This window comes from Zonotrichia leucophrys, chromosome 5, assembly GCF_028769735.1.
Source record: "Zonotrichia leucophrys gambelii isolate GWCS_2022_RI chromosome 5, RI_Zleu_2.0, whole genome shotgun sequence".
Taxonomy (NCBI): Eukaryota; Metazoa; Chordata; class Aves; order Passeriformes; family Passerellidae; genus Zonotrichia; species Zonotrichia leucophrys.
In genome coordinates, this window is record NC_088175.1 from 24,517,475 (window position 1) to 24,543,628 (window position 26,154).

The 26,154-nt window shown below is 35.5% G+C and overlaps 1 protein-coding gene across 4 annotated transcripts in view; it reads right to left on the bottom strand.

The window, feature by feature from the left end:
* The window catches only part of DPH6 (diphthamine biosynthesis 6), a 183,701-nt gene that overhangs the window by 97,161 nt on the left and 60,386 nt on the right, over positions 1 to 26,154 (bottom strand). For all 4 annotated transcript variants that reach the window (XM_064713980.1, XM_064713978.1, XM_064713977.1 and 1 more), the window contains 6 exons: positions 25,701 to 25,795; positions 19,706 to 19,793; positions 12,152 to 12,302; positions 11,138 to 11,269; positions 7,781 to 7,910; positions 3,285 to 3,459 (listed from right to left, as the gene is read on the bottom strand). In XM_064713980.1, coding sequence (XP_064570050.1) covers positions 3,285 to 3,459; positions 7,781 to 7,910; positions 11,138 to 11,269; positions 12,152 to 12,302; positions 19,706 to 19,793; positions 25,701 to 25,795 — 771 coding nt within the window. The remainder of the gene's footprint in view (positions 1 to 3,284; positions 3,460 to 7,780; positions 7,911 to 11,137; positions 11,270 to 12,151; positions 12,303 to 19,705; positions 19,794 to 25,700; positions 25,796 to 26,154) is intronic.

The window sequence follows — 26,154 nt, forward strand, 5'->3', positions numbered from 1 at the left end:
GTCCAGGTACCTGGGAATGGCAGCCATGCCCTCCAACGCCTCAAGCAGTATCTGAATTACTGTAATCCACAATCCTGCTAGGTGTGGTATTGTCCAGGTTGCTGACTAAAACAATAAGAATATCATCCCAACTATCAAACCCAAAGAAATATTATTTAGAATCAGAACTGTTGACTATCACTTTTTTTCACCCACACACTGGAAGGTATTCCATCCTGGTATTAACAGATACAGTGTAATATAATAAACTGTTGTTAAATCACAAAAGGAAAAGATGGTAAGGAAGCTACTGAGTTAAGATAGTGCAAAACAAAAATTGAGGAAAAGATGCCTGAAGAATGCTCCAAACTGGGATCTAGCTGGGCAAGAACTGAGGTCAAGCTAAAGCTTTCAGCAGCATAATCAAGTCATGGATGCATATAATATTGGCAGATGTACAGAATATATTATGTCTTACTGTATCTTCAAACAGTTCGTGTCTACTTCTTACATACAGAAACAGAGAAGCACTGAAGTTGTTTTCATAGAATGTCAATCCCAGAAGAGAAAGAACATTAATTCAAAAGAAGAAGAACTTTGCTCTAAGTCATTTGAAAATCATAATTTCATTCTGCCACTGTTGGATGTCTATCAAACTGAGGCCAGGACATTCTCGTAGTAAATTCCAAATCTTTACTTTTTGTCCTCATAGCACTGTTGGCAAGATCCTGAAAGATCCCTACTGAATCGAAATGATGCTCCGCTGAGTGATTTTTGAGCCTGAAGTGTGAATTCCATAGTTTGCATGAACTACCTACATCTTTCTGTTGCCAGCTCTGCTCTTACACGCCAGGGCACATCAATCCCAACTTGCAATATCCTGAATATTAGTCTATAGTCTATTCTGAACTCAGCAAAAACACCGAGCAAAAATACATGCTGATTCCCCAGGGTCCACAAAACTTCACAGTGGACTGAAAAGACAAAAATTTAATTGCCCAATTGCTGTTGAAGAAAAGATCGACAAACTCTACATATCTACTCATCTACAACATAAGGGTAATAAATATTTATTGGTTTAAGATCATTTGGCTTCTGTTCCTCAATCATAAAAGACTAACAAACATTTCATCATCATAAAATTTGCATAATTTCAAATAATTTTTTTTACTACAATGATTAAAACCTCAGTTTTGTTCCTTCCTTGTTTATTCTGGAAAATATATTCCATTTCTAAAATATATTGAATTGCTTACTTCTGCAGTTGAATTTAGCAGCTTAATACCTGTCCAGACGTAACCTTAGGAAGTTCTAAAAACTCATTTAAAGAAGATTTTAATATTGGAAAATTCATGTTTAAATTCATGTTTAAAAAGATACAAAATCTATATCTTCCATTATTAAAATTTCAAATTCAAATACTTTGTTTATGCATTATACATTTCTTCACGATGTTTTCTTATGAAAGGTTTTATAAGATATATCCTTTATATGCTATTTTGGAAAACAAAAATATTTAAATATTAAAAACATTTACTAAAATGGTTACTTGTTCTGGTATATTTGATATATACTGCAGAATGGAAATGTTACCAAAAGTCAGAAATTCTTTGCAGGACAAAACCAGAGTGTTAAATACTGATATTCAGATGAAATGCATAGTTGGTAATAGGAAGGCAAAATCTGGCAAAGGAAAAATAAAAATATGGCTGCCATGTATACTACCAATTCCCCCATAGGTGTTTGTAGATTAGAGACAGAACACAGCTGCAAAGGACAAGTGAGTGATCCTGTAGCAGAGGTAGACCTATTCATTACTGTTACTTTACTCCTGTGGTAATTTTTAAAAGTAAAACTACTTATTTTACACTATAAGGGAAAATAATGCTGTTTAATTAAAATGCTCTCTGGGGGTTAAAAAAAAGAAGGCAAATCAAAAACACCAGTGAGAAATTCTCCTTAATGTTTAAATTGCTGACCAGTGTTACTGGTTACATTATATTTGAAGAGATATGAATTTTTCCTTGGGTATGCTGACTGTACCATAGCACCAGAAAATCTGGCACCTGTTTATGGACAATTGCAACATGAGATTTTTAACTGGGTTACTGAAGCAATTTTCAATTGACACACTTTTCTGAATTCAGGTGATGGCAGTTCCAGGATATGCAGACCAGTTGCAATGTAAGAGACATTTCTCCAAAAAAACAAAGATACAAAGCTCATTAATTTTAATCTTTGAAGGATTATGCACAATATGATACTATTATGATCATTAAAGTGTATGTTTGAATGGAACAAAGTTTAATAAACCGACTTCCTGCTTTCTCAAGAAAAATGGATATAAAGAGATGATAAAACCCCACCCTCCTCTGAGTGGGAAGATTCATATAGTAATAATCTAACAACATTTCTTCCTGAAAATAAAACAAATTCCACATAAGCTTCTGAAGCAAAATATTGTTCCTGAATTTTTCTGTAAAATAATACAAAGACAAAACAAAGTATAATTGCATAGCCATTATACTAGGTTTGTAGACCCAAAAATATTTCAGGCATTTTCAACAAATGTCAGAAAGTCTTGCTTAAATAATTCTGCACAACAGAGGACAATGTATTACATGAGAAGAGTATTGGTAAGATAGGCATGTATTTTTTGCAACAGAATAGGTTGAGACAGTTCATATATTATTAGAGTGGTACTATCCAGACAGAAAATTCTCTAGGAGAATTTTTTTAATGCAAATTTTTTGTCCACTTTTCCATGAAACTTTACTGCCTCCTTTTCATTACTCCAAATAGTATGTAATATTCTGTTCACTTTGTTATTATTTTGAAAAACAGAACAGTTCTTCAACCTTGATGTTCTTTTAAATGGTTAAGCAGCACCACAAGCCTCAAAAAGGATTAAATTAAATAAGCATTTCAGGATTCACTCTACCTATAAAAAAGTTTGAGCTTTAACAAGGAAACTGAAATATCCTCAGCTGTTCCTAAATTCTGTTTATATTCTAGGCAGATTATAAAAGTATGACAGGTTTTTTGTCTAATTATAATATACAACAGAAGTGTGCTGTTCTTGAGACTCTCTGAAAAGAATAATTTAACCAGCTTTATTATCACAAAATGAAGAACTGATGAGAGGTAAGTTGTCTACAAGTTTTAAAAACATAAATTTAAAACACTTTTGTTTTACACATTTTGTTTTGCACTTAGAGAGAATGAAAAGAGATATAGTGACTTTATAACTGTATTCATTTCGGTAAAGGGGCATATATTTCACATGGAGTAACAAAAATTCCTACCTTGATGGCCTGACTGTAAGGTCCTATGCTGGCAGGTGCCCAGTGGGAAATGCTCTGTACATGCATGACCAGCTTTTCACCATGTACTACATCATCTGTTGCCATGTCATACTTATGTGCAAGGCAGTCAATGCAAAACAGCACTCCATCAGGTAACAGTGTTTCCACACATACTCTGAAAACACAAGATAATTATTTTTTTCCAAACAGAACTTTGCTTGAACCAACTTCCAACATTTATTTTGCACTTTTGTTTTATGTATGGACATTATCTCAGGAAATTTTGCCTGGATCATATAGCATAGGAATAACCTGCTAGCATTAACACTGCTATCCCCTCAAGGACACTGCTGGCTCACAGACAGCTTCTTGTCCACCAGGACTCCCAGGTCCGTCTTTGCAGAACTGCTTCTCAGCACTTCAGTCTCCAGCCTGCAGTGCATGCAAGTGCATTCCTTCCCAGGTGCAGGACCCTGCATTTGACTTTGCTGAATTTCACAAAGTTATTCTCTGCTCATCTCTTCAAGCTGTCAAGGTCCTTCTGCAGGGCTGCACAGCTCTCTAGGGTATTGACCACCCCTCCCAGCTTGGTGTCACCAGTGACCTTGCTGAAGAGGGATCTGCACCTTTATTCAAGGCACTGATGAATAAATTAAACAATACTGGGCCCAATATTGAACCTTGGGGCACACTATTAATGACAGGTCTTCAACTAAACCCTGTGCCACTGATTACGACCCTCTGGGATCCCCATTCAGGCAGTTCTCAATCCACCTCTCTGTCCACTCATCCAGGCCCCACTTGCTGAGTTTGCCTATGAGGCTTCCAAGAGACAGCGTCAAAGTTTTCCAAAAAGGAGCAGCAGCGTATAGTTCCTTTATAACCTTCTCACAAGTTATTTGTAATACTAGCATATTTTTTCTGCTATACTTTAAGTTGCCTGACAGATACATACATATGACAGGACTCAAAATCTACTTAAGCATTCATTTATAAAGTTCATTTCTGTTTCCTCTAAGGAAGACTGAGTGCCTTGATGAACAGACAGACGTGTGTTGCATGTGGCCAGTTAAAAAGCGGGGGGGGGGGTGAGGTCTGTGTGGGGAAATCAACATTTCAAAGCCTGAAAAATAATTATATTTGCAGTCCATGCATAGAAAAGTCATTTAGCTCCCAGCAGGAATCCAACAAAAAATTACTTGTTCTCTTTACATATCATGTAACAGCCTTATAAAATTCTTCCCATCTTGCTTATTTCTTCCAAGAAAACTATTTTTCTCCTCACCTACCACATGTAAATATAGTAGTTTTTCCTCATTACCATCATCATAAGCATGGATGAATGGCTTTTCTGCTTGGGCTGGTAAATTTTCAAGACAATTTTGCAAATTGATTGCAGATCCACACCCGAGTCAGTGCTTCCAGCATACTGCTTGTGAGAACTTCCACAACCAGGCCTCTGTACATAATGCAATGATGCAACCATGCAAACTGCTGTATAATTTTTCTTCAGGACAAAATGCAACATAGACAAATATGCAACATAAGTGCAGTGCTGTGGAAAGGGACCTGAGGACCCTGGTCTGTGGCAAGCTGAACATGAGTCAGCAGTGCCCCGGCAGCCAAGAGAGCCAAGCATGTCCCGGGCATGCATCACAGCCGGGCAAGGGAGGGGACTGTCCCCTCTGCTCTGCCCTGGGGCAGGCTCACCTCCAGTGCTGGGAGCAGTTTTGGATGCCATAGTAAGATATATAGGGTTAGAGAGCATCCAAAGGAAGGCAGCAAAGATGGTGAAGGGCCTTAATGGGCAGCCATATGAGGAATAGCTGAGGTCACTTGGTCTGCTCAGACTGGAGGAGATTCAAGGGAGAGCTTACTGCAGTTACATTCCTCATGAGGGGAAGAGGAGGGGCAGGCACCGATCTCTGCTCTGCGGTGACAATGACAGGACTGAGGGAATGGTGTGAAGCTGTGTCAGGAAGGTTTAGGCTGTATCCAGCCTTAGGGAAAGGTTCTTCATCCAGAGGGTGGTTGGGCACTGGAGCAGGCTACTCAGGGAAGTGGTCACAGCACCAACCAGACAGAGCTCAAGAAGCTTTTGGAAAATGCTCTCAGGCACAGTGTGTGATTCTTAATGTGTCGTCTGCAGGATCATGAGCTAGACTTTGATGATCTTGGTGGGTCTCTTTCTATTCAGGATATTCTATGATGCTTTGAAAACTGTTTGATCCATAAAAATAAAAGTAAAAAGCCATTTTCCTGCAACTTTCTAGTCTTCCTACCTTTTTAATTTATTGATGGAAGGCTATGTCACCGGATATGCAAATGTGGAGGCCTAAAACATGCAGGCATAAGAAATGAAAGTTAAATTGTGAGAACTTGAGTACTATAAAGAGAACCTACAACATGTAGGAGTAGAGACTAATTTTGTGTAGTTTGCAGCTGGGATTAGATCTCTCCTCTGAAGGCACACACAGCCAAGCCTCCCATTTCTCTCTGATTTAATAATCCTGGCCTACAGTCAGCATCTTGCAGAAGTCTCTCTCTGCTTGTTTTGGGTCTGACACACAGGCAGTGTAGTGGAATGTGAAGATTATCTTAACAATGTCTTTGAACTATTTGTCTTGCTATACTTAAAATTCACAAGCCTCTATTACACTTCATATTCTGCAATAAGAGTATAAAATATAGGATTTTTCATTAGAAAATTGCTGAAAAGTGGGTTTTAAAAATATGAAGAAGACAAAAGGTATGACCAAACAGTTGACCCTGCTTTTAGTAGAGGATTAGACTATATGACCTCCAGAGGTCCCTTGCAACCTGTATTAACCTATGATTCAAGTGAAATTTCTCAAGCTACATCAGTTCTGCATTCTCAGCATATTATCTTAGAAGCATAAAAAATTACTGTAAAAATTACAAATCACTGTAAAAAGAAATAAGCCATTTCAACAAAAGGAATAAAAAATAGAAACAGAAAAATAGTTTTAACACACATCTTTAAAAAAAAAAATCATGGGCTAGGTGTTTTTCATGAAATTTCCAATGGAAAACAAACCCATCACACCCAAATAACACAGAAATCACATAGTACACACCTAGACCACCAGGCAGTTTCATTATGTCAGACATAGACTTGGATGCAACATAGAAGATTTTGCACAACACATATTGAAAAAACCATGCTTTGTGTATCTATGAATTAACGTGTTAGCATCAGTGTAATTTCTTTTCATACTTGAATTCTTACTGAACATGGAAGTGCAGCTAAGCTATCCATCTAGTGTGATTATCTGAGGGAAACACAAGATATTAAGAACAACCAGATTGGATTGAGCAAAAAGATCCATCTAATCCAGTATTTGTCTGCAACCAGAGCCAAGTGCATGTAGGCAGGGGAAGAAAAGAAACAGACTAAATATAGTTTTGAAATAACTGTCAGTATCTCATGATGCAAATCTCATGCAACTGCTCAGATAATAATTTTGTCAAATGCTTTAGTATTTAACAAAATAAGTAGAACAACGTGAGTAATATTTGTCACAAAGACCTAGAAGGTTCCAGATCTCATCACTTTTAGGAAGACTTAATATTGGTAGTATGGTTCCAGTAATGCTTTTGACACTTTCTCCTGTAATGCACTCATAGAGAAATTATTGATGTATGGCCTGGATCAGCACAGTGAGCTAGAGTGAAAACCGTCTGAACAGCCAGGCCCAGTGGGTGGGATCAGTGGCACAAAGTCTCACAGGTGAACAACCAGGAGTCTATACTGGGCCCACTCCTGTTCAATATCTTCATTCATAACTGGCATGATGAGGCAGTGTATCCTTGGCAAGTTTCCATCCACATGGATGTGGACAGGATGAAGAAACAGGCACACAGGAACTTGAGGAAGTTTGGCAAAGAGAAGCTGCAAGTCCTACACCTGAGGGTGGAACAAACCAAAGGTCCAGGATATTCTGTGGGCCCACTGGCTCAAAAGCAGCATTACAGAGAAGGACTGGAGGTTCCTGATGGACACCAACTTGAACATGAGCCAACAACATGCCCTTGTGACAAAGAGGTTTGATGACATCCTGGGTTGCAGCAAACCTTTGATGATATCCTGGGTTTTACTTAAACTTCAGAGAAGCACTGCCAACAGGTCAAGGGATGCAAACAGAAAAGAAAAGCAAATAAAATCCCACCAATACAAACATTTGTCAGTTCAATCAAATAAAAAAAGAACTAAGACTTGCAAACCATACATTATCCTTCTCTAAGTCCAGATGGGGGGGGAGGGCATTTGTAAACCTTATGGTATATATTAAAGCAAGATTTTCTAACCCTAGTGGTTTTAACATTAGCAGCTGTGATGTTAATACTCCAAAAGGCAGAAAAAGTCTTCTTCTGTGAGACACAAACATTTGGCAAAATGCTTCACAAATATGGCAACAATAATTCAGTCTATTACAGTGCATCATAAATATACTACAGCAGTAGTCTAATCCTACCTTGCTGGTGGACACAAATCAAATTCTGTCACATAAACTGAGTTTATAACACTGAAATCTTTCATGCTCTTCACATATAGATGAACCAAAATAACGTCCTTCAGTTTCAATCCCTCTGAAGTCAAATTAGCTGCAGGATAAAAAAAATAGCTGTTAAAGACAGAATATTGTAAATGCATTCAGAAAGACAGTATAGGCATCCTGGTTTTGTTCAGAAAAATCAACTGGTGATAACCTAACTATTGTCTAAACATGACTGAAGATTTTGAAATATACTACCTTTCCCCATTTAATACTTTCTTTCATTACATTCTTTCCCATGTCAGTTTTCCAAATACACAGAAGTAGACTACAAAATAAATTTTATCCACTCTGAGTAGTGGTGAATTCTTGTCCCATGAAAACACATCATGTATTCATGCATGTAGATATGTTACAGCCTGAATTACTTGTATCCATAAATCTGATTGTCTTGGGGGGGCTTGGGGTAGGGTGTTCATTCTGCGACAGCTAGTAATCTAAAAAGGACTTTGAACCACAAAAATACAGAACAGGAAGGGACAATAGCCATCTTCAAGAAAAAGATCAAATATTTATATGCCATTCCAGAGGGATGGGAAGTCTAAGCTGCTGTTTTCAAAAACTCTCACTGCGATAATAACCTCTGCATAAACAAAGAATTATAAATGGCAAGACAGACAACAGGAAACAGAAGTGGCCACAGGAGAAATGAAGGAAAGATGAGAACAGAGGAAAGCTCAAGCAGGCAGATAAAGAAGAGACACTGAGAAATCAAGATCATCTGAATGTGTATGCATAGAATACTCCAGACATACTGCTCAGAGAGAATGTATTACTCTCATATAGTCAACCACATAACCAGATATGTCATCAGCTCTGCAGTGTCCCTTTTGTAGCTCATGAGCAATAGAAACTAAATGAAAACAAAATCTTCTCTGAATATAGAACATATATAATATGAAAGTACTCATATATAATAATAGAGTACTCTGCGACCTAATTTAAATAAGCCATGTAAAGTTGTTCTCAGTGTAATTTTGGGCATCTTTCCCTTAAATTTTATAGTGTGCAAATACTGTGCAAAACAAAACTTATGTGTATTTGTTTTTAAGTTGAGAAGTACAAAGACAATCTCTGAAGGTTGTCACCTTAGTGAGAAACAGTTTTTGTGTTAAACTTTTCAGTGCTTTTGAAGACAATTCAGGATTTTGCACACTTTCATTAAGATTAGTTAGGTCATACCAGTACTGAATTCATAATTCCTATCTTTACTTTAAAAATATACATAAAGCCATATATGATGAACTCTTGGGCTCTTCCAACAATTTCTGTTTTCAGGGACAGGACCTGAAAAGGTTTCCCTGCATTCCCATTGCATCTGTCCTGGATATACAGGGAAACCTTGCAGACTTTCTGTTGAATTTCAAGCCATTCATGGTTTCTAATAATTTACAGAATATGATCAGGTGCGACTCACCCTTACTTAAGCAGAACTACCTCAAAAGTTTACATCGACTGAAGTACAGCTTTTTGATTGCTTTTGGTTGGTTGGTTTTCTATTTTGTTGGGGTCTTTTTGTTTGTTTTTTATTAAGGGGTTATTCAGAATCCTTAGCTGACAGCCACAAAACACAGTATCCAAATTGTCTACAGGAAGCAGCATTTAAGAACTTTAGCAAGTTTTAATGTAATAAAACTCCACAGTTTCCTTCAGCGTATGAAACTTTGCCATGGTACAACTACATCAGAGCTGCTTTATATAAAGCAAAGCAATCTTTGTCAGCTTCTAATCACATCTAAAAAAAGTTTAACAAGAGAGTTTAAGAAAACAAATGTATAAACAGCAATTCACTGCATTCCCTCCCATTCTTGGCTTCATAGAATTCCATCCATTCTACAGAATGTTTCATAGCATCTAGTAAGAAATTTCCACTTCCAAATCTTTTTGTCAGCACACATTCACTTTAGAGGTGGTTAAATCAGTTAGCCCAGCAAAGAGTTTAAAAGTACTGTGCTTATTCCAGTCTCACTACAGCGAAGCTGAACTGCTGTACAGATTCAAAATATATGTTCAGAAAAAGCCTTGTGCACATTTGCAGATTAAGTTCTCAGAAACAAATTGTTTTGTTTGTCATGACAGAACTATAATTCATTCAGTTTCCACATTCACTTCTAAAAGGAGAATAAATAAAAGAAATTTAAAAACTGAAATCTTCTGCAAAGGATATGCATATAAACTACTTTTTTTCCTTACCATCACACAGGTAATGCAAGCAATCTGCTGAAAGCAACAGGCTACTGCACTAGTCAGACACAATGTTTTTTGGCAGATGCTAAGGCAAAATTACGTAATGTTTGTACAAGCTAACTTCCATTCGAATATAATGAGGAAAAAAAAAGACTGCAAAACCCTCTTGCTTCACTTTATAGATGATATGCAGATTTACACTAAAATCTATTGTCTTTTTCCGTAAAAGTCTGATCATCTCCACCTTGATGATTTCCAAAAAATCAAATACTAGCTTAATGACCTTCTACCAAGTATAACTTTGCTTCTTAAAAAAAATTCTAGGGCTTCTTTACCATCCTATATTCAATCATGAATACTTATATTTTGACATGCAAAAATATAAGATATATTAGAACAATATCTCATGCAAATTCTATGAGTTTACCCATTTAGATACTAAAAATTATTTCCATTTTTGTGAAAGAAAAGAAGCCTGTATAAACATACTTTACAACATACTTTCATTAAACTTTATAATGAAAAAAATACAAAACAAAACCATGAACATTTTATGTCAGAAAAAACCATCATCACTATATGTCAGAATCTTATAAGGAACCTGGATTTCATGATTCCCAAGACAGCAATTTTGCCTTTACATTAGGAATATAAATGAGATCTACTGCTACTGACCTAATCCTAGATGCCAAAATATATATCAGCTCTCTAGAAAACTTAATTTAAAATTATGGAAGCTACAAACATGTTTTAGCAAGTAGACAGCATCTATAGCACACATACATACACAAACTATATATTTCAAGAATGCTATAAAATGAGCAAGTTCTGTGTAAATAGAGTTTTTACAATGATATGAACACTACTTTGGCTTTCCAGGGCCTTCAAAGTCAGTCAAATTAGGATGTGTTAAATATTAAAGCTGGCAGTCTTGATATCAAAGGTTCCAGTGAACTGCAAAATGAGATGGCATGCCAACAACTACAACCTATAAAGTTATAAAATCACATGAAAATACAGATTCTTCCTTAAGATAATATTAAAAACACAATCAGTGACAGCAGATAATGTATTAACTGAATAAAGCACCTCTGAGAGTAGAAAATGCTTCCCGTGCTGCATCTTGAGCATTTTTATCCTTTGATGGAAGGAAGTGGGCAGTGATACCCGAAAACCACTGGTAACCACGCAGGGATTTTCCTGAATTTTGAAGTGTCTTAGCTATGGGAAATGAAGAAAAGAACTATGATTATAACAACAAAAGGTTTCAGATTAACCAAGGATACATTTTAAATTGTTTAAAGAAGAACTTCAACAGAACAGAAACCGACAAACTGTAAAAGCATCTTCAAAAATATTTACAAACAGATATAAAAGTAAGGATTCTAGGAGCAAAGCTCCCAAATCCTTCTCCAACACTACCTTCACAAAATATGCATGCAAGTAGCACGTTAGCTGAGAACTTCAGGACTTTTTCCCCTCCTTTCCATTTTTGCTGATCTTTCACAATTTCTCAACCTGTTTGGTTACAGACTTGGCACAAGATGTGACACTGAAAAGCTAAAATTTTTGAAAGTATTCAAGTGGCATAAAAACAGATTTTCAAAGTTGTATGCCAAATTTTTCTGGAAGTTAGGTGCTTGACCTGGTTCTGATGATCTTTGCAAATGCATAGCATGTTTAGACATTTTTAAAGCCCACCAGCTACTTCTCCATATTCAAGAAATACCAAAGACCTAAATAATATTCAATACCCAAATACTGTTAGCTGTGAAACTTAGTTTTCAGGAAGTTTACCCATTTATGTAGGTAGTGTAACAGAAATGTTGTGGCTTTCCAAAAGGAGGAGAAGGAAGGGAAGACGGAGAGAAGGAAATAAAAAATAATGTGTTATGCTCCTGTAAACTAATATGAAATGCTTCACTACTATAGATCTATTTCTTATTATCAGAAAAATGCATTCTAGTAGGATCTCTCTTTTCAGACTAATTACTACAGGTTGAGCACATTTTTTCCAGGAGTGTTTGTATAGTAATTAAGATATTTCACCTGCATGAAACAATCTTTTTATCTCATTTTTTTAAAAAACTGTGCAAAACTCACTGAAATCCAAAGACTTCTGTTTCAAACTCTTCCAGATGACTGGAATATTTTTCCGTGGTTCATACTCTTCTGATGAAGGAAAAATATCATCATCCACACAGCTCATCTCACAAGAACAGCTACTGACCACAAAATTACCCAAGGATTCTTCCTGCTTGAGACAAACAGTATAAAATAAGCAAGTAAACACCATGCCAACAGTATGAAATCAGCACATTTTATCATTAAAATACATGTTTAAGTTATAAAAAATACTACAGTTCAACAGATACATATCTTAGAACAATTCACAAAATAATAGCATTAGGATTTCCCATTGTTTTGCAGGACTGGCAAAACATAATGTACTCCTGTTCATATACCAAATGGAAGACAGAGGCAGACTTAGTAACTGAGGACAGTAGATATGAAAAATTATGAGACCCAGGAATAAAGACAGAAAGAATACTATTATGAAGAAATTGTATCCCACAATTATGTAGAGGACAACTATGTTTTCAAAAAAATAGTATAAACTAAGTGAACAGAGGAACAAAAGCACAAAAGTAAGCATTTTATAATTAACATTGTATTAATTACTTGAAATAGAGCAAAAGACTAACAAGAAAGTTTTAAAACTTTTTGGAACAATGAATGAAGGCAGTGTATGTTAAAAATAAATCTCTCTCTATTATCTCACAAAGATTATCCTTTCCATCAAACACTTTGATATGAGTTGAGATAACAGAAAAATGCATTTCCCAAGATCTATACATTCAAGTAATTTCTTGACAAGGAAGAAAAATCATTCTTCCCAAATGCTTTCTCAGGACCAGGAAGTAAAAACTACCCACTGCAATACCTTTTAAAGCAAAATACACAGGCAGAGTGCTTACTGACCAGTCTTTTAACAAGTCAGTGCTCATTATATTTTCAACATGCCACATAATTACAGCATACATTTTTTGTGGGAGTTTTTTGTTTGCTTTTTAATTTTGGAGCAATCAGAACCCTTACTCTCTCCCATCTGATTTTCCAATGAGTCTAATGTGAAGAGCACATTGATTTTTGGACAACTAGCTTAGGTAATATCACTTGTCTATCTAAAAGCAGTATGAATTATGACAGAATTTACAAAGAAACCCTAATCAAACACCACTGCATGCTGCAATGCCAGATTCTATAAATTAAATTTCTTCCCAAAGATCTCATATTTCATGTAGTGTCTAAACTATGCATTTTACTGCAGGCATCTTAAATACTAAATTCACAAAAATTATAATAAATCCAGATAAGGCAAGATAAAAAGCTGACGAAACATGAAACCTTTGACATTCTTAATAGTGAAACTTCTGAATATTCCTTTAGCTGATAAATTTGTGTTCCATGCAAAATGTCATTAAAAAAGAATATTAACATTATTGTTAAATATTTTTTATTGTATTTAATTTTATTGTATTCTTTTCTTTCCTGTGGAAAATAAAACCTAACTTATTGCAACTTTAAATATTTCTCTTCATTTTAATTAAAAAAGTCAGAAAAATAAAGGCAGAAAACTATAGTATGCATGAGAACTCTGTGATAACTCAACACTTACATCAATATTTGACTTCACCAAAGTGAAAAAGGATCCAGTTAAGTTAAGGGAGTGCATTTCGAAATTTTAAGAAAAGGCTAAATTACAAAAAGATCATTATCTGTGAGAGGAAACTCAGTTCTGCTGACTCTGAAAAGAGGTCATAGGTAGTTTTATAAGCACTGTAAACACTAAGTCTATTATCTAAGAGGGGCTGATGTTCTTTGATTGGACTTCATTTTATTCATTCCTCCAAGACATGAAAGTCAAGGCAATAATCTACTTTACTTGAATCAATTGTACCTCAGAGGTTAAAAGAAGTCAAGAAGATGTAACATAATAGCCAGACAAAAACTGCAATTTAGCACAAACATGACACGCATTCCAACATTACAACGGACAAGCATCCAGCAGCATCTGTGCCATTTCCCACTCATTGAATTACACCTTTGACTACTGCCTTCAGTGGGTGCATCTTGCCATTACCCAGAGGGATGCCTGGGTTACAGAGGCTTGCTCCTAAGTCTTCAGGTATAACTTAAATAAATAAAGAAGCAGGAACACAAATCCATAATTGAAAAAGATCTAAAGATGTTTAAAGCTACAAGAACCAAGGAAATGAAATTATTTCAAAAGTCTCTTATTTTTTTATCTACAAGATACCACTTCATGGAAGTATATAGACTGTATAGCAGCATCACATGCCAGAAGTGCTACCACTTGCTTCTTGCAAATTATTGTTTTAATAAATAAATTATTTTCACTGAGTAATTCATAGTATCCACCATGAAACAATCAATTTTCATTGCAGCATGGGCATTCTGGGGAGTTCTAATGTAAAACATGCAGAGTTGGCACCTCTTGGTCCTACCCCTGAGTAAGCATGCACAGACATGGTGATGTGAATGATGCCACTACACCGCTGCTTTGGGTTTTGTTTTTACATCACCTGGATTTTAACTTCCCTGTGCCAAAAAAATCCATCAGAAGGAAAAAAAAGTTAACTGGAAAAGAAAAAGTTCCAGTTTCCCAGTTTTTTTACTCACTTTTATTAAGCTTTATATAATCACCTTTGAGGAGATCTACAGATACAAGTATTTACAGATACAAGTATCTGCTGTTAAAGATCTGTAACTCCTCTCCATTCCCCAACCTCAAGAACCAAATTTATATGTTCTGCAAGTGAATACGAAAAGAGCAGCTATTCCATTTTCATGCCACCAGTTAAAATGCTTTCATCTACATTTCCAAACGTGATTTCTGCAAGATGTGCTTCATTAAAAAAAATCATGGGTATGGAGTGAGCCTCACAGACTCCATCACAACTGGTTTGGTATAATGTAGAGAACTCCATGTAGGTTTGTAATTTGTTAATGTTACAAATATCCCAAACTGATGCTAAGTGAAATTTTCATATCATCTACAGTTACCTTTTTCCTAAGTAACTCCATATTTTACAAATAACTTAGTTTCTATCAATATTTCATCACAGAGATAAATAAAATTATACATCTGTGTTTCCACAGATACGTAAAAACCTGGACAGTTACAACATTTTTGGAAATTATTGTGAAATATCAGGAATCTCTTATAAGATGCAAAGTATGTTAAAAAATTAGGGATGTCTGTTGATTTCAATGCCTATGATACATCACAATGACTTGTTCAAGGCTCCAAAAATATTGGTAATCAATCACTTCCCACAGCAGCACAGGTGCAGGCTACAGCAGAAGTATTAGGTGTGGAACCTGGCACCCAAGGAACAACAGGCTCAATGCCAGCCTAAGCAGAGCTGCCATATTCTGTTTAGTAGCTAAATTTAAATCCGTACAAATGTTGGTCTTCCATTCCTCTCAACAGAGGAAGTAACCTAAGAAGCTAAAACTTATAGACTGCCACAGAGTAACTTTCCCTGAATAATATTCTCACCACTTTTAAAAGAAAAAATCAAACTTGCTATAATGACATTTTAATTAAATCTTACAGAACCTATTTTATCGCATAACATTTTCATGTTACTTCACAGAAGCAATATATTTTCCCATTTGTTACACAGTTTCTCCCACACCCACTGTACATTGTGATACCAACCTAATTTTGGATCAGAGCCTGCATGCATGCATACACTTAACTATATTCACATAACTCATGTCATTGATGCAAGTGTGCTCAGAATGAAGTTAAGCAAATGCGCAAGTGTTCCAAGATCCAAATTCTCCTGTTGAAAAAGCCTTGGAGCTAGGACTTTGACTGATATAGCTGAAATTCCATGCAGTGGTCTTTTATGAAAACAACAGATTGTCTTTTTAAAAAGCTTACATTCTCTGCTACAGAAACTGGTATAAAAACCTATCACAACACAATTCTAAAACTGATAACTCTCCCACTGAGCAGAAATGAGAATACAGTGGAGCAGAGATCTCACAAGACAAAAGATTATGATAATCTCTTTATTCTTTGTCATGTACCTTAATAACAGAACTCCTTCAAATAATTACAATGACAGAGATCACATGCATCTTGCATTATTTTAAGTACAATATACAAAATCATAGGAAAGAATGCCCCTTAAGCCAAAATACTTTCACATAAAGTATCTTCATTATGAAAAAAGAATTAAAAGTTATCTTTCCTCAGAGAACTGGACTGAATCTGCAAGCAACTAGAGGAGAAAAGAAAATCCCACATTTATTATCTTAGTGTTGGAAATAAATCAGAGCACAAAAAAAGTTTTTTAGTATTTGTTATCAAGTTTTGAAAACAAAACTACAAGAGTTATCTATATTCTTACAATGCAGAAGGGAAACTGCAGGTTGCCTAGGAGAAGTATTTTTCAATGATGACAAAGTATTCAAGTATTCAAAAAATGCTACCCACAATGCCATCCACAAAATATATTTTGAAACTTCAAGCTGCTTCTTATTTTCCCAGACAACACTGACAAAGTCTAATTCTACAGCTAAAATTCTAAATATAGATTAACTAAAATAATTAATGAGGAACTGGCTACAACGTTAAAAGGCTACAATTTTACATCATATAGGATTTAACATTGGATTGTGTGCCTTTAGTACACACAGCATGCAAATATGTCCTGAAAACATTTTCTAAATTTAGAAGTGTACAAGTTACAGAACTCTACAAGTATTTTAAAAATCTTCTTCAAAATGACCTGAACAACAGATCTCCTGCCATTTAACAGAGGTAAACTGCTTGCACTTCTGAAATGTGTTCCAGCTACAAGGTCAAGATCTTTTACAAACAGGAAAACACAGTATCAGTTTATGATAGGTAATATAATGCAATGGTCCATTATAGGAAAAAGGAGCAGCAGGTATGATTCCTGTGTCTCTTATAGGCAAACAGGCTCCTTTCTTCTGCAAAGCATAGAAAGAAAACTACGTGATTCCCTCTAATTCTGGATTATTCAAACTTAAGGGGCTGCAGTTTCCGTGTTGTATTGTTTGATATGTGTGTGCTCCTACTCACTGGAACTCAGAAACAAAGTATTCCTTATTAAATGTGAGAAAGAGCAAATGTGAAACCATGAACAACAGCTAGTATGTTCACTACTGTCATCAGAAGTATGCTCCCACCAGCAGAAGCTCCAACAGATTTAATTTCTGTTTCTGATCTTTACAAAGCCAACACAATAAAGTAAAATAATATAGGAGAAAGTAAAATCAAGTTCATCGTGCTGACAAATTAAAAAAAAATCACAGTTGTATTTTTCCTGATGGAAAATACTCAGAATTTAATTTTTATTGAGTAGAAGGCAAATACACCCAATTCAAAGATTCTAAAATATGCTTCAGAAATTGCCTCCTGCAAAAAAAAAAAAAAAAATCTACATTTTAAGTGTATGAAGTGACTATCTTGGCAAGGTAAAATATTGATGAAACTAGGTGTCTATACTATAGTGCTGACCTTTTCACACTGAAGTAAAAGAGGCACTTGCAAATTTTGAGCATTAGTGTTTTATACCATTATTTTTTATTCTTAATGTTCTTTTGTTAAATGCCTACAAAAATTGTTTACCATATTTTTAATAGTTTTAATAAAAAATATAATATTTATTTCTTTAGCCTTTTCTGCATCTGCACTATTTAGGAAAGAAAAGTGGGTGTGTTTAAAAAAGCTTCAATTATTATGCAAAAAACATCTTGAAGATGCACAGAAATATATTAAACCAGAACAGTGAGTATAATGTTATGTTCCCCTAGGCACAAGGGCTCATTTTGCTGCCAGAAACAATCTAAACCAAATTTCTAGGCAGGCTTTATAGTCAAACATGAAGAGATTTAGCTAAAGAAAATGCATTATCGAGGAGGAAAGACAGCAGAGACCAAGGTGCACTAGCTGTAATTGCATAGTGATTTTAAAAGTAAATTCAAGAAATGTAAAATTAAGACCTGTGGCAAATAACAAAGACAAAATTAATATACAATTCAGTTAAAAATATGTTTATCTCACAGCAGAAATGATAACAGAAGTGATGTCATAATACTTATTAGAATTACACTTCACTGTGGAGTCTATTAATATTTTCTACAAAGTGCTTACAAAAGTGGCTTTACATATTGTTCATAATGGTGTATTATTTTTCCCAATTTTCAGTAATCCCTTGAAAGCCTCAAACTAAAATTAATTCACCTTCTGAAGTAGTTTTTTTCCTGGAGTACTTCATTATTATGGGATTGGCTGTTAAGTGCTGAATACTAACTGATACTTAGATTTTTCCACAGGCTTATAGGCACCAAATAGTGAGCAAAAGTACAATACTACAGGCATATCAATCTCGAAGGCATGCCTTTATTATTTTGTAGGTAAATGATGCTAACAGTTATGGTCTGAAAGACTGACTGGTTCTCCATATTTATAACTTCTCAAAAACTTAGCTTATTTTACCATGACATAAAATAATCTATAGCCAAAAGATATTAATGCTTTTGCAAAAATCAGACTACTTTCCTTTTAAATATACATTAGTTTACGTACCAAAATTTAGGGCAAGCTGCTGCAAACATCATCCCTTGCAAAGTGGAAAAGGTTTGTCTACAATGGATTGGAAATACGATTTACTACAACATTGCCTGAAACTGTGAGGCTTTAACCAAATCTAAAACATCTACATAAGAACGGGAGAAGAGCTGCTGAACAGATAAAAGTAAAATCTTGATTCTTATGTCAAATGTTATGCATTTTAATATGATTTTTCCTCTGATTTATGTAAAGCTTTGTGGTTTTCATTTTCCCTAGCCTGTCACATTGTAGAGATGTATGGTTCATTTTAGCGTCAAGTTTGCCATGAGCAATAAAGTTAGTGCCCCCAAAGAAATATCAATATATTATCAGTCTTCCCCACCATGCCACATTCCCAAATTTTTCTTTATTCAGCCTATTTGGTTTTGTTTCACACAGTTGATATCCTTTTCACAGTCGCCCACACAAATATTTAATGGGGTTTTTTTTTGAAAGAAATCCAAAACTAGAAATTGACAGGATGAAATACAATTTACTTTCCAAGGCGAAATGAGGCCATCATGGAAGAAAAACACTGAGGTATTTTATCTGTTTGGTACAACAAAATTAAAAAAAAAAAAAAAAAAAAAAAAAAAAGGAGAGGGAAGAGGGGAAGGCATGATCTACTGAAAGACATGCAGGAAATGTTGCTTAAGAGACATGAAATTTGAAATACCAATAGAATAATGTTCTGTAACAATTTCTTCACTTCTCTCATCAAAATGCAGAAAGACATAAGAAGAGCACCTTGAGGTTGTGGAATGAAAAATGCCACACAAATATACTGCCTGCATTCATTCCTTGACACAAGTGTGTTTGGTCATTCCTAGGGCAAGTTCTGAAATTCTGCTAAATATGTCATTTGAACGTAACACCTACATGAGAATATGATGGTTCAGTCCAAACCATGACAAAGCAACATAACTAGAAAGCATGCATATGGCTTTAAAGGAAAAGAACACTTGCAGCCTACTTGCCTTATTCTCCAGGTGTAGTTTTAAAAAATGAAGGTAGGCTACAGGTGCAAATGCATCAGCCGAATGCATGACCACCTTGGCTGAATCTCTGAAATACAAAATTTTTATCATTAAATAGTATATATATATTAGAGACTATATCACAGTATATATATAGAAAGAGACAACACTTAGTCACTCTGTAACACAAAATCTAATGTAACTCATTGAAAATCTATTAATTTCTTATCAATGTTTTCATATAAATTAAGAAAAAGTAGTTTGTTATATAAAATCATACTGTTGAACGATACATTCCCTACAAGAATTTTCAACTTTCAAAAGGAATAAACTATACTTCCTGTGTGAGCTGGCACAGGAGATGCAGCAACAACCACAAAACCACAGACGAAATGCAAAGATTAAGTTTGTTTTCATTACCTCACCACCTGGGGCCCTTGAAGCAGCATTCAGGCAGGGGCACAAAGGAGGGACACAGGCACTGCAGAGACTTGGTCCATGCTAGAGCATCACCAAACCTGCAGGTCTCACCTGCACCTCAGGGATTTGCACAGGTGCAATATCCCACTGTGCTCAGATCTTTCCCACAGCCAGGCAGGAATCTCAAGCGTGTTTAACAGGGCCCCATAGTCTATCACAGGCCTGTGCTATCTACACACAGATGCTCTACTCATCCAACACATGAGGCCAAAAACAATTACTATGATACATATGTTTTTGACACCCCAGCTGCAAGTCACTTGAGAGTATTTACAACCCTCCTTGCCAATCTTCCACTTTTTTCCCACACTTCCAGACCAATATTAAGAGAATTAGTTAGCTGTAGTCTATGAAGTATAAACTACACTGTGTTTTAGATTCCAGAGATTAATACATAAAGCAATCTTTAAATGTCATCAACAGGAAATTTTTCAAAAGTCCATTGTTTTGATAATGCTCCAGAGATTAGTTTCTGAAGTATTAACAACATACAGTATTGCATACTTAGAAATTGACTGATCCAGCCATCTTGCATCTGATAGTGAAGACTACTAGACACAACTTTTTAATGCCAAATGTGTTGGTAACAATGTTAAACTTCCTGTGTGCTGATTCAAATTAGTTAATTTTAGTTTTCATTTTTACAGACACAATCTGTCACACTTTGATTCACAAGAGCCAGTATCTGTTATATCCATCTGCACAGTTTTACTACTTATGAAAAAGGTAGCTCTAAGAAACAAACATCAGAAGGTGAGAAACTCAAGGAAAACATAAGAGATATTCAGATGCAGTAAAAGAAAATCTGAAAGTTGTTGAAAGTAAGGCTAAGACACACATAATTTTCCAGAAACCATGGTGCCCTTGGTACCTTCATAGTGTTCAAAGAGATGATATAGATAGATTTCTAGTAATATCACATAAAACCAATGCAAACTCAAAGCAGTTGAAGCTTTGGCCAGATCCCAGTTCCTCAAGAAAAGTGTAAAATTAACAGAAATGCTTGTTCTATAAAATGTGTTTTGGGATTTAACAATAACAAAATGTCACAAAATAATGAGAAATACTTTTAACATAAGAAGATCAATTTTAAGCAAACTTTTAAAGTATTTTGATAAATAGGCCTCCGATTCATTCTTGAGAGTAATTATCAAGATTCTTTATAATGAAAATATTTTTATATTTAAGATATAAGATACTTTACACATAGTTCCTTCAGATTAAAATAATTCTGTTCAAGTGACAATGATGTCTTCTAATTCTAACAGAAATATGTAGAAAAAAATAGGTGGAAAGCAGAATAGTTCTGTTTAGAACCAATTAGTCTCCAATTAAAAAACCTAATCAAGTCCTGAACTTGACAATTCATATCCAGTTTGGAAAATAGAAAAAAAAAAAACCCAGCCAACTCAAAGCACAGGAAAATCAGAGATTTAAAATGAAAAAAAAAAATCTGTGAGACCCCAATAAATTCTACAAGGCCATTTCACACTAAAAGCCTGAATTTTGAGTAGGAACTTGACTATCTAAGATGATTCATGTTTGATTGTAACGGAAACAGAGGAATTTTGTTAAGGAAATTATCAGAAGACTGAAAAAAATGAAGAACAGTTGAAAAACTGTTTCAATCAGCTATTTGTTTTGAAATCAAAATCATCTGATCTCTCAAGACTTCTTGAAGATCTAGAAAGCATCCAATAATTTTAAAACCCTCTGTAACACTTTCTCAGTACAAATGGATCAAGCTAGAACAAAACTGAGAGTACAATTATAATTTTATAATTTTGCTTTTAACTCCAAACGTAGAATTAGAAACCTAAACACAGAGCTAATAGTAAGGTATACAAAGGAAAATGGTATTTCCCTAATATTTCAAATGGGACAATTTACTTTCCAAAAGATCAAACTATTCTGCGCTCCATGAACAAAGAGGCCTTTATCACAAGAGCAGATATTAGATGGTATTCATAGAGATGAGAAACAGATCTTTAAAATTTCAAGAAATATTGATTAATTGTACCTTAAATATCAGCATAAGAAGGACAGGAATCGCTTGGTACATTTCAAACACTGAGAGTAAGAAGCTGACAACAGGACTATAATAGACTACCTGGGGAAACCAGATAAACCCCAATCAGACTCTAGTTCAATATTTTGTTTGCAAGATTTTGCTTTCACTACTAGATATTGTTTATTTTCAAATATATGTTTCACTCAATCTGTCATGCTTCCTTTCTGAGGTACATTTTTGAATGAAGACAGAGAAGAATGGCAAGAATTCAACTTAACATTCAGAAGCAAAAGTCGTCATACACTCTTGCATTAAAGAGACTCTCATTTCCCCACAGTAAGTAACATTCAAGGTTGTATTTTGTTTTCTCCTGAGAGAAATTTTATTATTTTGCAAGGATATAATGTAGAAACATATCTTGCCAAGTTTGAGAGGGCAAAAATCATTGACCAGTGAAAACACTTCCTGCAACTAGAGTTATAAATAAAAGGCATACTAGATTTTCTCCTGTTCTTTTAGGTTTATGTGGCAAGGTTTTGGTGGCAGGGGTTAGTGTTCAGAACTGATCTCTATGACATGAGACCAAGGATGCTGAGCTCATCAGCAACATTGGTGGTTGTCTTGGGGACAACATATTTTAAAACTATGGTGAAACAGGAGTGAGAAAAACATGGTACTGACAGCCCTGCAGACACCTAGGTCCATGAAGAAGGATTGAGTGGAGGTTCTTCAAATACCAGAACAGATTCTACACAGCCTGTGGAAAAGACCGTGGTGAAACAGGTTGCTCCCCTGCAGGCCAGGAAGGACACATCAGAGCAGATACACACACTGCAGTCTGTGCAGAAACCCACACAGAAGCAGTTTTTCTGACAGGACTGAGCCCCATGGAAGACCCATGAGGAGCAGTCTGTTCCTGAAGGACCAAATCCCATGGAAAGAAGATACACTGGAGAAGTTCTTGAAGAACTTGCCTGGTGGGAAGGACACACATCGCAACAGTTCATGAGGGAACCATGGAAAAGACCCAAGCAGGAGCAGGAGAAAAGTGTGAAGAGAAGGGGGCAGCAAAGAGAGTGTTATGAGCTGGCCAGCTTCATTCTCCACTTCCTTGGACAGCTCATTGGGGAGGATGTAGAAAAGTCAGGAACGATGAAGTGAAGTTAAGCTTGGGAAGAACAAGGTGAGAAGATACATTTGCTTCCCACTATTCTACTTTTCTAAAAATGTATTTATTAAATTTGGCAATAAATTAAATTAATTTTCCCCAAATTCAATGTGGTTCCCCATTACAATACTTGGTACATTGCTCTCTTTCTGACCTACACATCTTTTCATCTTATTTTCTCTCCCTGCCTTCCTAAAGAGGGAGAGAGCAGCTTGGTGGGAACCTGGCAGCCAAACAAAGTTAAGCCATCATACTTGTTTGAAGGCAAAAGTATTCTTTAATGTCTTCCTCAGATGCTTTTAACTCAGGAGATGTTTTGGAGTTGTTCAGAAATTTAGGGAAACAGGAATTTAGTTCAAAACCTACAGGTTTGAACTTCTAAGTTCCAATGCTTACAACAACATTTAAGCTTTAAAAATTGCATCAGGATTTAGTCCTGCTTTAGGAATGGTACTCCCAAATTCAGTGCCCCCACTAAGACTCTCCAAAACCACTCACTTCTCTCTTTTACTGTCTGCTGCCCTGGCTCTCTCCTCTCCATGTGGTGGCATGGAGTTGAGAATTGGAGGCACAAAAGGCCACGATCATGGGTTCAGATAAGAACAAGTTACTGGTAGAAGCAGTGAGATAAAAAAACGAACAGTAACAGCACAATATTAATAATAAAAGAACACAATTGTGAGTGGTTCACATTCAAAAATGATCACTGAGAACCCTACTGCAATGAACGATACAGATGGTTCCCCCTCTGCCACGTTTTTTTTCAACTGGGAGGAACACTCCTCTCTCAGAGAGAGAGGGAGAGTTCCTGAGTCTCTTTCCCCCAACCCTGGCATGACTGAAGTCCTATCAAATAACATTAGGATCCTTGGCCAGACTGCCACCCAGCTATTGCAAAAATCTAAACCTGGCCTAGCTGAAAGCAGGGGAGATGTAGACCTGAACCATGTACATCTAAACATTTGGAAGCTCTACTAGCAGAGTCAACATGATTACAAAGTCTGTTTAGATTCAGTGTATATGAAAAGCAAGAATACAAAGTAGAAAAAAATTCATAACTTACTTAAAGAAGAAGTGATAAAATATTTTTCTTGTGAAATTCATACAATAAAACTTATTGAAGAAGCATTTAAAAGTCTACTGTGCTATATATTTATTATTAAATACTCACTAATTTAAATATTTGATAGGTATTTTTTGTGCTTTTATTTTTAACTTTTATTATTTGGACTATCACTAAGAGAAATAAAAACAACTCAGCCATGCCACCTCTGCTTCAGCTTTTCCTAGTCACTTGAACTGTCTTTATATCACTGACAACCAAATAAACATTTAGAATATATTATAATATATTCCTGCTTAAACTGCTCTTTGGTTGATCCCAAACCAAGGGCACAATCAACCAGTATTTAAGTAGACATTTGCCAGATTAGCTGCCAATGCTTTAACCACTTTGTCTATTATCTTCTCCCCCCAAATGCCATGCAATGAAATGGAGCTAACAGTTCTTGGCTCTCTATTCCTTACATAGACAGATCCCAGTCCTACAGAAAAGTGAAACAAATGGATATGCACTATTAAAGTATTACTCATGTCTATATGCTCCATAATCTGGACCTGCACTAAGATGACTGAGAATCCATCACCAATACATGATTACTGGTCTGTTTACTTGCTTCAGAAAAAGAGCAGCAGTCAAAATATTTTACTTGAAGCAACCAGGCCTAGCTACTTAACAGACTTATAAGAAACAAGATACAAGTGTTTTCCCCAGCTCACTACATAGATTTTAGCAATTAATGTCAAAGAACCAAACTATTCAGTGTAATTGAGATGGATTAATATAAAGTTTGTATTTAAAATATCCTGTAGTAATTGAAGAAAAGTGTTTATTGTTATCATTTGAAGCTACTAAACATACACACACACACATACACAGTTAATGGAACCCACAGGCAACCCACTGAAGTGGCACTTTATCAAATTTAGCTGTAATGAAAGATAAATATTACAGGCAATTCACACTTCATGAAAGGATAAAAGTGTCAGTGTATAGGTACCAGTTTTACTGCAGGCCATAATCAGCAAGTAAACGAAAGTGCAAATGTCTAAAAAGTTTATAGCCCTCTATGAACGCCTCATCATGTCAGGTATTGATTTAGGTTTCCAGAGGACTTTGCCAGTGTTAAACAACATGAGTGTCTGTGAACTTAAAGAACATGTTTTACCTCTGCAGATGCCATGAGTTTCCTCATACTACCTCCAATTGTCTCAAACTAAATTTTAAGATGGTCCTAGTGCTTTAATATAAAGAAATAGAAGAAACGGCTCCTTACACAACTATTTTCTTCTTAAACAGAGGGCAGTCCAGAGTGAATGTTTCATATTCTCCTCCTTCTCCACAAACATGGACTCCGTATTTCTCAGAGAGCTATCAAAAAAGAGAAATTGAAACATGTAGGTGTTACACTAAAGTTTATTAAATGTATTTTGCTGAAAATGTCAAGACCAGTACATACTGATTGCTAGCTGGGGTTACACTGTGACAGGCACTTTCTAAAAGACTATGCACTACAAGGCTGAAAAAACCCAATCATCATACAGTCAAGTCTTGATTTCTTTGCACGCCTATTACAGTTATTAAAATTACCAAACTGTTACATTTTAACTAGAACTGGCACTGTAATATTTAGATTAACAAATTGATTCCTAGTTCTTCTTTCTCAGTGGCCACAAAATCTTGTTCAGGCTCTGATACTTGTCTTTCTTTAGCATATCTATTTCACTTGC